Source organism: Bradysia coprophila (genome assembly GCF_014529535.1).
Source record: "Bradysia coprophila strain Holo2 chromosome X unlocalized genomic scaffold, BU_Bcop_v1 contig_39, whole genome shotgun sequence".
Taxonomy (NCBI): domain Eukaryota; kingdom Metazoa; phylum Arthropoda; class Insecta; order Diptera; family Sciaridae; genus Bradysia; species Bradysia coprophila.
Genome location: NW_023503329.1, coordinates 1,474,934 through 1,489,874, shown reverse-complemented (window position 1 = coordinate 1,489,874; position 14,941 = coordinate 1,474,934). Strand labels below are relative to the sequence as shown.

Genomic DNA, 14,941 nt, shown 5'->3' with positions numbered 1-14,941 from the left:
TCAGATTGATGACAGCGGTTTCACCACAATGGACAACATCTATGCCGATTTTAAAACTCAATCGCCACCGAAAAGTCCTCACATTGCACTGAAAGATGTGCGTTACTTGTCTAAATACAATTCGAAACTCTGTTATCAGGGACCGTACGGTGTTTATTAAATTGGTGTATTTGATATTATAGCTAAGAAAAGAATGAAAGAAAGAAAGAAGAGGAAGTAGAACACCTTTGTCCATTTCCACGCAATTAATTTTTTTTTGTTTTCAAATTTATAAAATCTACCCTCCAATGTAGAGTCCAATATATTATGGAGAGACGAAATATATTTGTTGAAGTCCAGATGATTATGAGTCAATGTGACTCTTCTCTAACATTTACTACGTCATTACACCGAGATTACATCGTACACGATTCACAGTTGTGCCACACTAAAACTGTCTATCGTTTTTTACTGTATTGCTAAGATGATCAAGTAAACCACGTATTCAGGTTTAGTGGCTTTTTGTGATTCAGTACCCGTTCAATTATCTTGTTCCCTTGGTAGATGACCTTGTCTACGCATACTATTGAGACTCTAATAGAACATATCCGGAAGCGTTTAAGAAGCTATGACCACAGTAATTTTGATTAAGGTCGGTCAAAATCAATAAAATTTTCCCTTGACACAGGAAATATTCTTTACATATGCTTCGAAAACCCATACTTTCCGTAATTGAAAGACATCTTTCAACACCTACAACATGGAAAATCATTTCCTTAACTCAGAATAAATAAAAATTCACAGTTTAGTGTGTTAATTGTCCTCGGCTTCGTCTCGGATCAACAGACACCTCTGTCAAATTTTTAATTCTGCTTAAATGTTCAAACGACTCATTGAAATAACAATTCAAGTTATAAATAAAAAGCAAAACACATTTGACATTAATCATCTTTCATCTGAAAATTGGCGCGAAAATTTACATGTTTCGGTTGCACAAAAGGTGTCCATATATTGAAGGAAGTCTGTTTTCTATTTTAAATTTACTGTTTTGTTTCACGTACACAGTGATCAGATAGAGTGATATTTTTGTTGGTTAAGTTTTTACCATTGTGAATGTTTCATATTGTTTAGATTTTGAGGTTATTTCTTTTGTTGTTTAATTTTCAAAGTAACAAAAATGGAAGTTTGGAATATAACGGGTGGTCTAAATACGCATAAATATTTAAAAAAAAACAGAATTAAGTTAAAAGTTAATAAGAGTAAGTAATCGGATCGTAAAAGTTATAATCGTATTTACCCAATTATTATGTTGTTATTCGTATTTTTCCGGTCATACTGTTCTAATTTAATAGACAATTTGACTTTGAAAAACCAAAAATAAAAATAAAAATTCAACTCTTTAAACAAAAAAAAAGATAGAAATAAAAATGTAAATAAATTTAACCTTTATTTTCATTTAAAGAAGAAGAAGGAAAAAATATGTCGTAAATATGCAACTACCAAACTCATTATATATGTCTCAACTAAGCTGAAAGTGGTATGATCATGAAATATTAACTAATTAAAAAATTTATATAAAAATGCTAAAAAAAACAAAACCAAAAAAAATGTGGACTAATTCAATTTAATCAAAGTGTTTTATTTCATTTAATCAAATCACAGTGAAAACCGAATAAAGCGGGTACATGTAGACCAGTGTTTAAATTTATGAATAAACCAAAAAAAAATCTTAGATCAAATCTCCAAACCAACATCCTTTAACCAACCAAAAAAAAATCAATTAAAATCAAATGACTTAGAAAATGAAAAAAAAAAAAAAATCAAAATTTTTTCTAAAAACTATCTTCAAACACGAAACAATTAATCAAAAATGTAGTGAGGTATACACTTCTTGTTTTCATAATTTTGTTCAAATGATCGTATAACAAGGTTCCAAGCTTTTCTGGTGGAATTTGTGTTAAATTTTTTGTTCCACATTCCACTTTTATAAATTCCACACATACTATATCCATTTTTATTGTGAATCAGACGAACAAGCATGAAACAACAATACATTTGTGTGTGTCGAGTGTGGAACATGTGGAACGAATCAAATACATGAAGCCCTAAAGTGATCTGATGCGATTCGTTTACACTGCTTAAAGAAAAACGAAAAATCAAAAGGAAAAGAAAAATAATTTTACTTATAATTTCAATCATTTTTCGCTTAAACATCCTTTATTTTTGCAGTTTTGCGGGTACGGTTCTAACAACAATTAACTATCTCTGATTGACTGTTAAACTGTAGCAAGCAATTACGAATATAACATAAAATGTACTCCCAACACATTCGGACATTGAATAGTCATAGAGATCTACGTGGAGTAGATGGTTTTGTCGATGGTCAATTGTTTACCGAAATAGCGAAATAAAACTGCACGTAGATCTTTATCAATATTATAATCTCTGACCCAATGCAATTTGTGTCTTTCATCATAAAATTAGTGTTCCGTTACGCGCCGTATAATTCGAAGAAAAAAAAATTGATTGTATAAATATACCCCATTCATAAATTGAAGAAGAAGAAGATGCGAACAAAATTTTTCATGAAATCTTGTTAAATTTTCATTTTTTGTGTAGCTCTGCATAATTTTTGAGATCAGAAATTTTCGTGACAAGGTCAATCATTCCCGTAATACAAAATATATCGACACGACTCGCGCTCTAACTAACCGTTTTGACTCATGTCAGTCGAACAACAGAATTTTAAGTCGAAATCTTTGATGCTTAGCAGTAGTTCGCTAACGTCCGGTTTCGGACTGAAACAAAATTCACAATTTAAAAAATAGTGACTGATCATTGCATTAGCCTCCAATCGGCAGCAACATCCAGCTGAGAAAAATATATTGACTAAAAAAATTGCTTTCACATTAATTAGAGGATTTACAGGAATAAGAAGTTCATGGATCGGTCTTAACTTTCATCGTATCTGCTACTTCCAAAAACTGTCCTTATTGTGTCGTTCTTTGTTTGTTCATAGATGGTGTTTGTTTTTCGGTGTTTCTGATCCAACAATTATGTCAGTTTCTTTTCAACGTAAAATCGGGAAAGTGTGAGATTCGAAATATAATAATTTGCTGCAAATTTGTCATGTAAAATTTTGCTCGTTTCTAAGCTAACTTTTATTTAGCATTTTTCGATTGGTGAAAACAAAAGTGAAAAAGCAAAAAAAATGAAAAATGTTTGAAAAAAAGAAAATTAAATTTTAAAAATAAAAAGCAACAGCATAAAATACTGTAAAACTTAGATAGGAATTAACTAAGTATAAATTGAATAATGCTATTTATAGATAGATTATTTACATAAAAAAAACATAATTTTTTGTCATGAAAAATATAAAAAAAATGAGAACAAAAAATGAAAAGGAATGAAAAACGCATAAAAAGTAAATATCAAAAAACACAAAAAAACACACACTATACACCAGTAATACTAATTTAAAGAAAAAAAATGAATGAAAATAATGAAAAAAAAAACATAGGAATTATAAAAGCATAAAATATTTAGACAAAAAAGTATTGATATCTATATTGTGAGTGTTATGTGAAAATAAATTGCACAATCATTTTATTTGTAAACGAAATATTTGTTCAGTTGCCTCTTCATTACTATGCTTATGCAATAAAATGATCGAAACGATCTTAATTGCATTGTTTGTTTGTTTTTTTTTTTAAGAAATCTTTTTACCATTTAACTGATTTTTTAACGTTCAGGCAATAAATGTAAACAAAATCACTTAAAGTACCGGATATAACATTGACAGTTATAAATTGAACAATTTTCTCTGAAATCTGAATATGATTATAAGTCTTTCGATGACGGATCTCTGCTGCAATAACCATAGGTATTCTCATTTTATATGACAATGTCGTACGCATTATGGATTAACTTTTGGAATATTGCATATTCCGGTCAACAAATGAAGAACTAGATTGTAATAAAATTTACCGGTACGAATCCATCAACATCCAGAAAACCGAAATCTAGTTTGTCATTCGTTAAGCAAAATCCACTGACTTTTATGTGTAATTTTGAGGAATATATTATAGCCCAAACCAGTTCTAAAGATTCAAACATTTTCTCCACAGAGTTATTAAATTTAACATATTTAACGGGCCAACAATTCCCTTTGCCGCTATTGCTATCGACACACAAGAACTGTTTCATGTTCTACTTACGGTAAGTTCTTAAATTTACAAATATACAATTTGCACAAACTTCTCATAAACTCGAACTTGTTCGTATTGATAACGGTGATTTAAAATCGGTGAAGCGTTTCATTGCACCCCCGAAAACCAAATACCGAATGATGTTTCGAATGATGATGCATATTCTTGACGAATTTCTATTTGAAGTTGTGCCAATGTCTAGCCTCATAACTCGGAATTATGTTGATTGGATCAACAACAATTTTCTTTTGAATTGAGTCGTAAAACTACTTTAAATATCCCCTTTTAGCGTTGGCTTCTTGCGTGAGTGATAACCTCGGAACTCGTGCTACAAAAAAGCTCGGCAGTAAAATTAATTTACCAAAATATGCCCTTAACATAAATGCAAACATTTTAATTTACGAACTCTCAGCAAAATATACACCCTACCGATGACTTTAAAGAGCAATTGAAAGAAAAGCGTAACACTCATTCAACGAGTGCTGGTGATTCGAATTAAAACTCAAGAAAGGTACACCATGAATGTATTCATTTTGTGCTAAAAAGGGGGCTGCATAAAAAAACGGAAATGTTTTAGAAACCGAACATTTGCTAATGTCCATATATAGGGAACGATACCGTATCTGGTTACAGAAAGAAAATGGAAAAAATCTTTCGAATTAAATTGATTTCGTTTGAACAGGGTTTTAAATAAATTGGTAAATGAAAAGGACTTTCTGTGACGGTGAATTCTTTTTTTGTCCGTTCATTTATTTGAATTTCCATTTATTGTAATGTGTATCTGAACCAACTCAAATGCAACAGAATATCACTTCGTTGCGTTTCCGTTCCAATTAATCTAAAACATCTTGTCGATGAAAATTAATTGAAAAGAAAACTGTAATTGAAATCAATTTGTTTTTGAATTTTATAATTCACCTTTAACGTCCCAGCCATGCAGCGATTTACTTTCGAAGCATTTTATAACGCAAATTGAGTTTCAAGTTAAAATGTTCTATTAAGGAAAAATAAATGTTTGCGTGGACTATGGTTCTGCAGCTATTTCTCGATAAATTATGTCAGTTCATTTTGCATGCACCAAATGTCGATTGTATCAATAGAAATATCGACTTTTCGATGTCTAGAATGATTTAAAAGGCCCCTGATGCGACAGACTCTTGTATTTCGAAAGGCTCGAAGGTCGGAAAGACTTGAACAGGCTCGAGAATCGGGGAGACTTGAACAGGCTCGAGAGTCGGTGAGGCTTGAACATTTCAAAAGTTATAGTTTTCAGATAAGCCCAAGAGTTCAGAAGAGGAGACTATTTAGGGCTGCCAGAAACGGTACTGTCGTGTTGTACGTTTAATTTTTTGAAGTCAAAAACAGTGAATGTAACTTTACGGGTATGGTCTGATCATACAAATGGGACGTTTGATGCTAAAATAACGTCAAAAATGTCATAACCAGAAGTGATGTTTGATCAAACAGGTCGGCGCCTCCGTGTATTTCACCATTAAATTTAATGTAAATTTTTGTATGGAACTGTATGGTCATACCCATAGATTTACGTTCACGGGTGAGAAAAGCTCACACTTATGATCACTACCTGCCTTTGAGAAATTTTTTCTTGATTTTCTCGAATTTTTCCGAATTTTTTGAACTTTCGTAAATTTTCTTAAAATCGAGAAAATCAAGAAAATTTGAGAAAGCTGTTCACATTTTCTAGATATTCACGAATTTTCTCGAACTTGAGAGAAATATGTCATGATTTGTTCCGAATTTTCTTGAAGTTTTTGAGAATTTATTAAAATTTTCTCTATTTTTTCTCGAAAAAATTTTCACAAAGGCAGGTACAGCATTTCGGCCATTCGAAAATTAGATCGTTCAGCAATATTCGAAAATCGAAATAAAAATACCAACGTAAATGAGAAGTAGGAACGAAATAGAAGTGAAGATAAAATGAATGTGTCGTCGTTTAATAAAAATAAATAACAGAAAAGAAGAAAATAAACTAAACCGAAAAAAAAGAAAAATATTTTATTAGCAATTTTAAGCAGATCTATCAAACCGGAAAAAAAATGAAAATGAAAAAAAAAACTACTAATTGTTTTCCTTTCTGCCTGAAATGTTTAAGTCCTTAATGCACGCACATTATAGCGGAAATAAGAATAGTTTTAGAAAATAAAAATGAAAGAAAAAAAAAAGAAAATTCATATTTTAAGGGTAGCATAGAATTAATTATAAAAAGGCAAAAATAAAGAATAAAAAAAGTAAATAAATGCAATGGTATAGTAATAAATATATTAGAATATTTTAGAGAATAAGGATAAAATGAAGTAGTTTTGTAGCAAACACATACACAATATAATATTCATATACCCTCCCCCATCCCCCCAATCTATATGCGGATATATATATGACATGTATATTGTACATATATATAAAAAAAACAAGTAGAGGAATGGAAAAGAAAGCTTCAGTAGAGCGATGGGAGAAAGAACGACGACGAAAACGTATACATAAAAAGAAGAAAGCAAAAAAAAACTACGAAAGGGCATATTATTTTTTGTTAAGGCTATAAAAATTGTTTACGACTACCATAATTTGATATGAAATGATTTTTTTTAACCAATTTCTATTTTTTACATAATTTCGTGTTATACTTCGTGTACAACGCATAATACAGATATTTTTGTGAAACCGGATGAAGAGAAGAAAAAAAAAAAGAAACGAACCAGCCAGTAGAAGTGAAATGTGGTAGAACACTCATATATACGAAATATGTTATGATTTGAGATGATAAAAAGTTAAAGAAAATGGTTAAAGATGGGTAAAGCGAGTGTGTATTGCGGAAACGTTTTGTTAGCGAAACGAATTTGATTTTATTTGATTTCGGTTTTTTTTTTTGAGGATGACTCAGCTTTATGTTAACTCGGATTATGTGTGCAATATGTTAAGTCTGAAATTATTTTTTATTTTTATTCATCTCCGATCAAACTGTTAACGAGCGCGTACTTTGTTTTCACATTTTCCCCCGTGAAAGGTATTTCAATTGGAATTCATTTCTTTCAATCTATTTTTGGTCGATGTAGTCTACAGTCTACACTTATTCCAGCAAAGAAAAAATCGTTTGATCAAAGCACTTCAACAGTTATTTACATCATAAGGAGCGAAAGTAAAAAAAAAATCAACCGTGCGAGATGTTGGCATTCCGTGTCGAAATAGCGACGAGCTGCACAGGTTGATTTATTTTACTGAAGCAAGGTATGGTGCATACTACTTTCGATTCACCGACAACGAATATTTGTAATTTTTGCTTTGCTAGCTCCAAATCAGAAAGTTAGAAAATGAAAGGGTCCAGTCAACAATAAATGAATCTGTGGCGTAGTTCTCATTCAACGGAAAATGCAGCGTTATTTATAATCATTTATGTGTTAGAGAGAAACAAAGACAGATGCACATGCGGTAGAGCGAGAAGAAATTTACCACCTGCTGGGTCTAATTATTTTTATCATTGGCTTCTACTCGCAAAGCGAAATTTCAAATTTTCGTAGTAGGTGCAAGTGACCCGTCGTTTTGATGAACAACTCATTGATTTCAAAATTTGCGATGTTCTTCAGAAGTTTACTGAAGGAATTTAATTTTGCGAAAATTACCTGACATTTTTTCAAAATCACACACTTCTACTAAACAAGCCATGTGTCTAGAAAGGCGCCTACAAATCGAATTCCAGATGCTATTTTAGACGTCAAAGATCCTCAAAGAACTAGTACGAGAGATTTCACCGCACTTGATTGGGAATTAAGCGGATACCACACACGTTTATGCTATGATACATTTGCAACATGTGGTATACGTGGTACTGCGGTGCATAAAATGTTTTCTGCGATTCAGATACTTAACCTTAACCACTATTTCAATGCAAATCGTAACAATTGTTCCGGCCGAACAAAAGTTCATTTAAATCGAAAAGCATTTAATGCACTCGAGAGAAATGTCGCCTGACTTTGACATTAATGTATGGTTAGTGTTATGCCGACAAAATTTGGTTTTCGTATCAAGTGTTCGAAGTGTGTAAGAAAAAGGTCGAAAACAAGCAATGAAACAACGAATACAGGAGTGAGGTATGTGTCCGAATTGCAGAATAGCGATTTTATGTTTGTTGTTAAATGTCGTGTGTGATTTCGACGATAATCATCTTTCCAATGCCCAAACAACAGATTTTCTTTGCTGTAACGATACGAATTTTGTTCTGAAGTAGGTGACCGCAAACCGATTCAATATGTTTGAACGGTCTTTTGTTTGCACATCGAAAATTCATTTACATGCCTTAACTTTTCCTATGGTCGAAATTAGCGACTTTCGACCCTAGGGCAAATATAAAATAATGGTTTCAGAGTTTCCGGCATGTACAGTATGATACATAATTTGGAACGGTTGAAAGTGGAATGTTGCATTTTCGTGTGTTTTTTTTCGGCTACGACTCGGATCAGTATATCTCATACAAGCACCATTTCCATCATTTACTCCATAGATATGTAACGTACTGTTACTGTGAATAGACGATGTGATGTCTGAAACCCGACCGACTTCTATTTAAGTACATGCGTAATACAATAAATGTGCAGATCCCAGTTCGATCCATCCGAAAGCAAGTCTGGCAACACATCAAAGTGAATGGATTGGATTGGATTGAATTTGTAGTTCAGAGTATTAAGATTATTCAAATTGGTCAAACCATTTTCAAACTCACTAGTGTTTAATGAATCCATTATATCACTAGTGTCAAAAAGATCACTATCACAATAGTATCGATCCTGATAAGTGTTAAATCAAACCATTATAGCACTAGTGTCGAAAAGATCTATCTTAATAGAAAAGTGGCAGTTGAGATGTAACGAGAGAGTAGGCATATTGCAACAAGTAAAGTTTTGAAATGTTCTTTGGTCGCATGGAAAGATGAGGGATGTATACTGGAATCGCTGGAAATGATTTAATTAATAATCTCCTAAAGTCCATGACTTATCCAACAAGCAATTTCGCTTAGCCAAACATCATTTTGATAGGGCGAATATAATTTTTTTTCAGTTTTATTAGGTGAATTAGTTATCCCAAAAATTTTTCGTCTTTTTCTCTTTCTTTTATTCGTACAAAAATCACTGATAATATCATTCGAAAAGCCTTTATGACCGTTATAACATTGCGTCAGCTTCAGTTTCTATACTAAAAATGAATAGAAATTTATAAAATGAAATAAAACTGAAATTAAACCCGAAAAAAACACACAACAAGAAATTAAAATATGATAAAGGCGAAGACATGATCAAAAAGTAGAAAACACAAAAAGATAAAAAGAAATTAGTTTATAGGTAAAAATATTAATTATGATGTTTGCAGCATCTATGGACATGCGGACAAAATTTGAACAAAAAAAACTAATATTTTAATTGCGTTCTATTGAACAGAGAATAGAATCAAATATTACAACACATTGTACGTGTACTGCACGTTATAATCTTTTTTAAACCTTAATTTTGAAATGAAATTGAAAAGAAAATTAATAAAATATTGAAACAACAACAAAGAATGCACTTTAAAAGGGAAAAAATAATTTTGCTATAACGAATCTAATGAAACATTGAGCATGTAAATAAATTATGATAAATTATTACCAGAATAATTAATGGAAAAAATTAAAATTGACAAAATAATTCTTATTTTTCGCAATTTTTTGAAGCAAAAACCAGATTATTGTCTGAGCAACCGTCAGATGACAAGTGAATACAAAGCGATTATTAATTTAATTGGAGAATTTAAAAAAAAAACTCCCAGTGTGAGCATCAGTAGAAGTAATTTATTTACAATGAAGTATGCATGGTTGTGATCTCGAAATAGAACGAGAGACAGAAAACAAGATATTGTTCACGGTTATACATTTACAAAAAAATTCTCCATTATATTCCCTTTGTTGCGCCTTTTTCAATCCATCCAAGGACATTTTTTTCGCTACATTTCATTTAAACAAAATTATCACTTCAACCATTGTCTTCTCACCCCAACGATTTGTTCACATACTTCTATCGTTGTCGATAATATATGACTAGTTGCTTCTGATAGCTTAATAAACGTTAAAGAAACAATGCAACAGATCCTTCCGGTGGAAGAAATGTTTTCTGAGCAGTTTCTGCTTTAAATTTCTTAACTCGAAAAAAAGACATTTTTCGGTAGAATCCATCTAAAAAGTTATTGTGATCAAAATAGATAATTCAAACAAAATGGGAATCGGTCTAGCAAAAAAAAAACGAAATTCAGACAAACGAATCTCTCAAGAGCGGCCGTAAGTTGGAATTGAGCGTACAGACTTAAATACAAAAATTAAATAATTATCCGTTCTACCGCACATAAACCGATTGATTAGTCAACATTACTGTAAACTCACTACTATTTCGTACCATCAGTGGTTTTCCAACAAACAACCGGGCGAATAGCCACTCCTCAAGAAATAAATCCACTGATAGTAGCCTTCCCCGAGGAGGAAGGTAAAAAGGGTGACCAGTTACTTTGACGAAAACATACACTAATTTTCCGAAACATTCTCCGTTGAAAGTTTTGAAAATATGTTCAGCATTCAATTAATTTGTGAATTCAATTCGAAATATTTCGATTATTTCGCATATATAAATTCAGCGTTGAGAGAGTACTGCGATTGTTAACATAATTCGGTCGATGAACATGAACAAGAGTCGAAACAATTTCGAATTGTCGATTGTGCTATAATTCTAAACGGTAATCAGCTTTCAGATTTACAAAAGCGGCAATTTTTGGAAAATGAGTTTTGCATGTCGTTATAGCAGTTTAAAAAAATGTAAATAATGAGGCCTTTTGTCTGCATTTCTAGCCGAAATGATGCTTCAATTTCAACGTATGAAGAGCCGTGATAAGAACAGGTCGTTTGGTTTTGTTTTAGTTTTGAAATCCGGTTTTTCGAATGATTTTAAAATTTACTTTCGAAAGTGTATGACCCCTGCAACATTTCTGTAAGTGTGAGAAAATGTCGTGCATTTATTCAATCACCTTCTCTTGGCCGCTATGACACTTTTTATTGACAGTGATAACAAAAGTAACTTTTGAAAAGTTCTTGCTCATTTGTGCTTGCATTCGCTCGCTTCTATTCTATGTTTTCAAATACTGCATCACAGAATGAATATAAACTTCTTCGCACCAATATCAATAGCAAATAATACCGTAAACCAGTAACCATAATGCCATCAAAAAGCATTCAATTACCCTTAACGAGAAGACAAAAATGACATTTTAAGTAGCATCATCCGTTTCCCGCATCTCTCGCATCTTTTACTGGCATCAAATATCGAATTGTGTTGGTTGTAAAATAAAAGACCAAACGAAAACACTCGTTTCCTGTCAATTAATTTGGTTGATCTGTTATTTGTTAAGTTATCAAACGCCAATTATTTTCCCGACCTCGTTTCGTTTTATTTTCATTTACAAATAAAAGCTTTCACGCAGACCATTCCCAGAAAATTTGAACTCTTAAAAGTCATTTTATTAAAGAATTCTCTGTGAGATAAAATCTTTTTGAAATGAAGCTTCGATTATAACGTATTTTACGTTAGAGTATTTGAAGTAGGAAATTATTTCCTGGAATTTCGAAATTAAGCTAAGCAAAAGAGATTTTTATGTCTGACACACAATACTTTTAATGAACACACAGCAAAAACATTTTTTTAAATTCAATTTCATTTAAAAGAATCCCTCACATTGACTCACTATTATCGTTTGCGCATTTCTGGTTGTTTTTTCGGGGCAAAATTGTTAACTTAACAAATAACAGAACTCAACTGGATCAAACACAGATATCCCTCATCATTGGTTAAGTAAATTTTGTGACGCTATTGTTCGTTCAGTTGAGAATTCGATTTGGTAATAGAAAATAAGCAAGAGTAGAGTCTGTCAGAGTGATAGAGACATATTCTAATGCAATACTGAAATTGAAACTACTTATCCATACAGTTCAACTATGTTTGAAAACTGGTAGTCCCAAAAAAAAATACAAAAAAGTTACTTTGCAGAGAATCATATTTTGTCGTCCATAAAAAGGTAAATAAAATTAATTTTTTATGGACGACAAACCACTGACATTATATGAATCGAGCGACAATTTATGATTAGTGAACCAATAAAATCAAACTCCTAAGCAAAATTAGCAAAAAAATTGTTTGTTTGCTGTGTGGCAGAAAATAGGAAATTCCAGCCAGGGAGAATCGCTCGAGTTGGAATTTCCTATCTTCTTCCAGAGGTGAACACAATGTTTTTCATATGTGGTAGGTGTGATTAACAGTTTTTCAGTTGTATCAATTTGCTACATAATTTCTCAAGACCATGTCAAAACAAGAATGGAGAAAATAGACATTTCACCGCCCGAACTGTCATCAGAAAACGCGTTAAAGCTTTTGATTTGGGAAAATAGGGTCAATCCACACCGCACATGAAAAATAAATTGTTTTCAAACGAGCGATTCTCTCTTAATCTTAAGAAATAGTAACTTGTCAGGTGACCATTCTTAATTTGAGAGTGGTATACAAGCATAAGCTTTAAATGCAAATTTTTGTTTTGATCTGGTGAAAGCGGTTTTGAAAGCAACAAAAATCCCGACCGAGTTTTTTTTACGAATATTGTTGATTGAAAAACCAAAACATTTTTTATTTATCTTTACAAAGCAATTGAGATTTATCAAAAGCAAATATGTTTTCAAAACTTTTTTTTTCGCTTCAAAGTGATTACAGTTCCCAGCAAGAAAAGATAAATATGTGGAAGAAAAACAAAAATTATTGTGCTAAACAACAACAAAAAACAACAATAACAACAACAAAAAAAAAATATTTTCATTTTCATTGAATTTCCGCAAAAAATAAATAAATTTAAAAACAAAAACTAAAATCCGAAAATGATGTTTACTTAATGTGTATTAGTTTATAGTTGGTGAATCACGATTCAATCATATAATTAATAAAAGAAAAAGTAAAAACAAAAAATATTATTTATATGATAGAAAAAAAAGGTAAATTAACTGTGAATGTAAGGTAATTTTATACAAAAAAAAATGTGAAAAAAACGAATATTTATTAATAAATTACAAGTAAACATATAATTAATTATATATTTCGTGTATGTGTACCCGTACATCGAGTAATTAAGGATAAATAAAGAAGAACAAAACAGAAGAAACATAATGCTCGTATGAAAATCCCATTATACATACTAGAGTAAAAATTGAAGAAAAAAAAAATATTTTAGGTGGATAGTGAAAATAACCCATAGGAGTTAGTAATGTAACAATTAAATTAAAGAATAAAATAAAAACAAAAAAAAAATATTTAGTTGAAATTTATACCAAAGAATGTGTTGTACCCTATATATAAAACAAAAATAAATAAAATTAAATAAAAAACAAAACAAAATATATTTATAATGAACATAAGGTGGTTGCTTTTCTTAATAAAACAAAAACAAAACCAAAAATAAATAAAAGAAAATAAACAATTTAAGAAGTTCTCTTAAAAAGTCTATAAATGAAAATCGTCTAATAACTTGCCTAATAAAAATTAAAAGAAGAAGCAGAAAAATGTAAAAAAAAGAACAAAAACCTAAATTAAAAAGAGGACACTAGATTTGAAAAAGAAAGAAGAAGAAAAAAATAATAAAAATGGAAACAATGTTATTTTTATAAAATGGAAATAAAATAAAATATGGAAGCAATACTTTAACGACAAAATAAATGATGAAAAAAAGATTATTTTGGAAAATTTCAATAAAAAAAACCATTAACTCTTTCTCGCGCTCAAATCAACCACTTTATTTTCATTATTATAATATAAGTTATATAAATAAAGAAAAGTAAAATAAAAAAAAAACTAAAAATAGCACGCGCTGTTGAAATTAACAAGAAAAAAAAATGAAGTAAAACACAAATAGACAAAAAATATTATTAAAATAATATAAATATATATACACTAAAAAGATATGTTTGTAAAAAGTATATAACTATAATAAAAATAAAAAATATATAAATAAATAAAAGGAAAAAAAAACTTGCACATTATAGATGTAGCAGCACAAAAAATTGTTGACAAGTGGAAAAAAAATATACAAAAAAAAATAATTATATATTATACAAAAAAAAAATAAAAAAAAATATTGAATGAATGAAAACAGAAAAAAATAAATTATAAAATAAAGAAAAAAAACAATGTATGTAATAGGCTATGGTAAAATTTATTGTGATTATAAAAATGATCTTGAATTAAAAAATAAAGATCACAATATTATTATAGGCCAGCCACCCAAAAAAAATGGCCGATGCTATATTATATAATATCAAAAATAAAAATAAACACATGGTGAAGCAAAGTTAACGAATTCTTGTTTTTACTTGCGGTGGACAAAGCGCGCATACAGTGTCTGACTAGGTGTGTGCGATGGTTCGAGGATCGGAACGAAATGGATGCGGATGATTTTCAGCTTTACAGGTAGCATTTTTCCTGGTGTGGGCCTGCTGAATTTGGATCTGGGTTCAGCGTGGGCCAAAGAGAATCGCTTGAAGCTCAATGCTCTCAAGACTAAGGCCATTGTGTTTTCATCTTGTGGTTGGGCTAAGAACATTCATTCCTGAGGCTATCTTTGAAGGGGTGACGGTAGCTTACGTTGATAGTGTGAAGAACTTGGGTCTGTCGATTGAGAGTAAAATGGGTTGGGAT

General features: G+C 30.8%; 1 protein-coding gene across 5 annotated transcripts in view; it reads left to right on the top strand.

Moving 5' to 3' along the window:
• The window catches only part of LOC119069735 (nucleolysin TIAR), a 524,443-nt gene that overhangs the window by 507,587 nt on the left and 1,915 nt on the right, over positions 1-14,941 (top strand). For 4 of the 5 annotated variants that reach the window (XM_037173871.1, XM_037173866.1, XM_037173868.1 and 1 more), the window contains one exon: positions 5-13,392. The exons of the other annotated variant lie outside the window; for it this stretch is intronic. In XM_037173871.1, coding sequence (XP_037029766.1) covers positions 5-160 — 156 coding nt within the window. In that variant the 3' untranslated portion in view covers positions 161-13,392. Of the gene's footprint in view, positions 1-4; positions 13,393-14,941 lie in introns of those variants that run through there. 5 annotated transcript variants of the gene reach the window in all.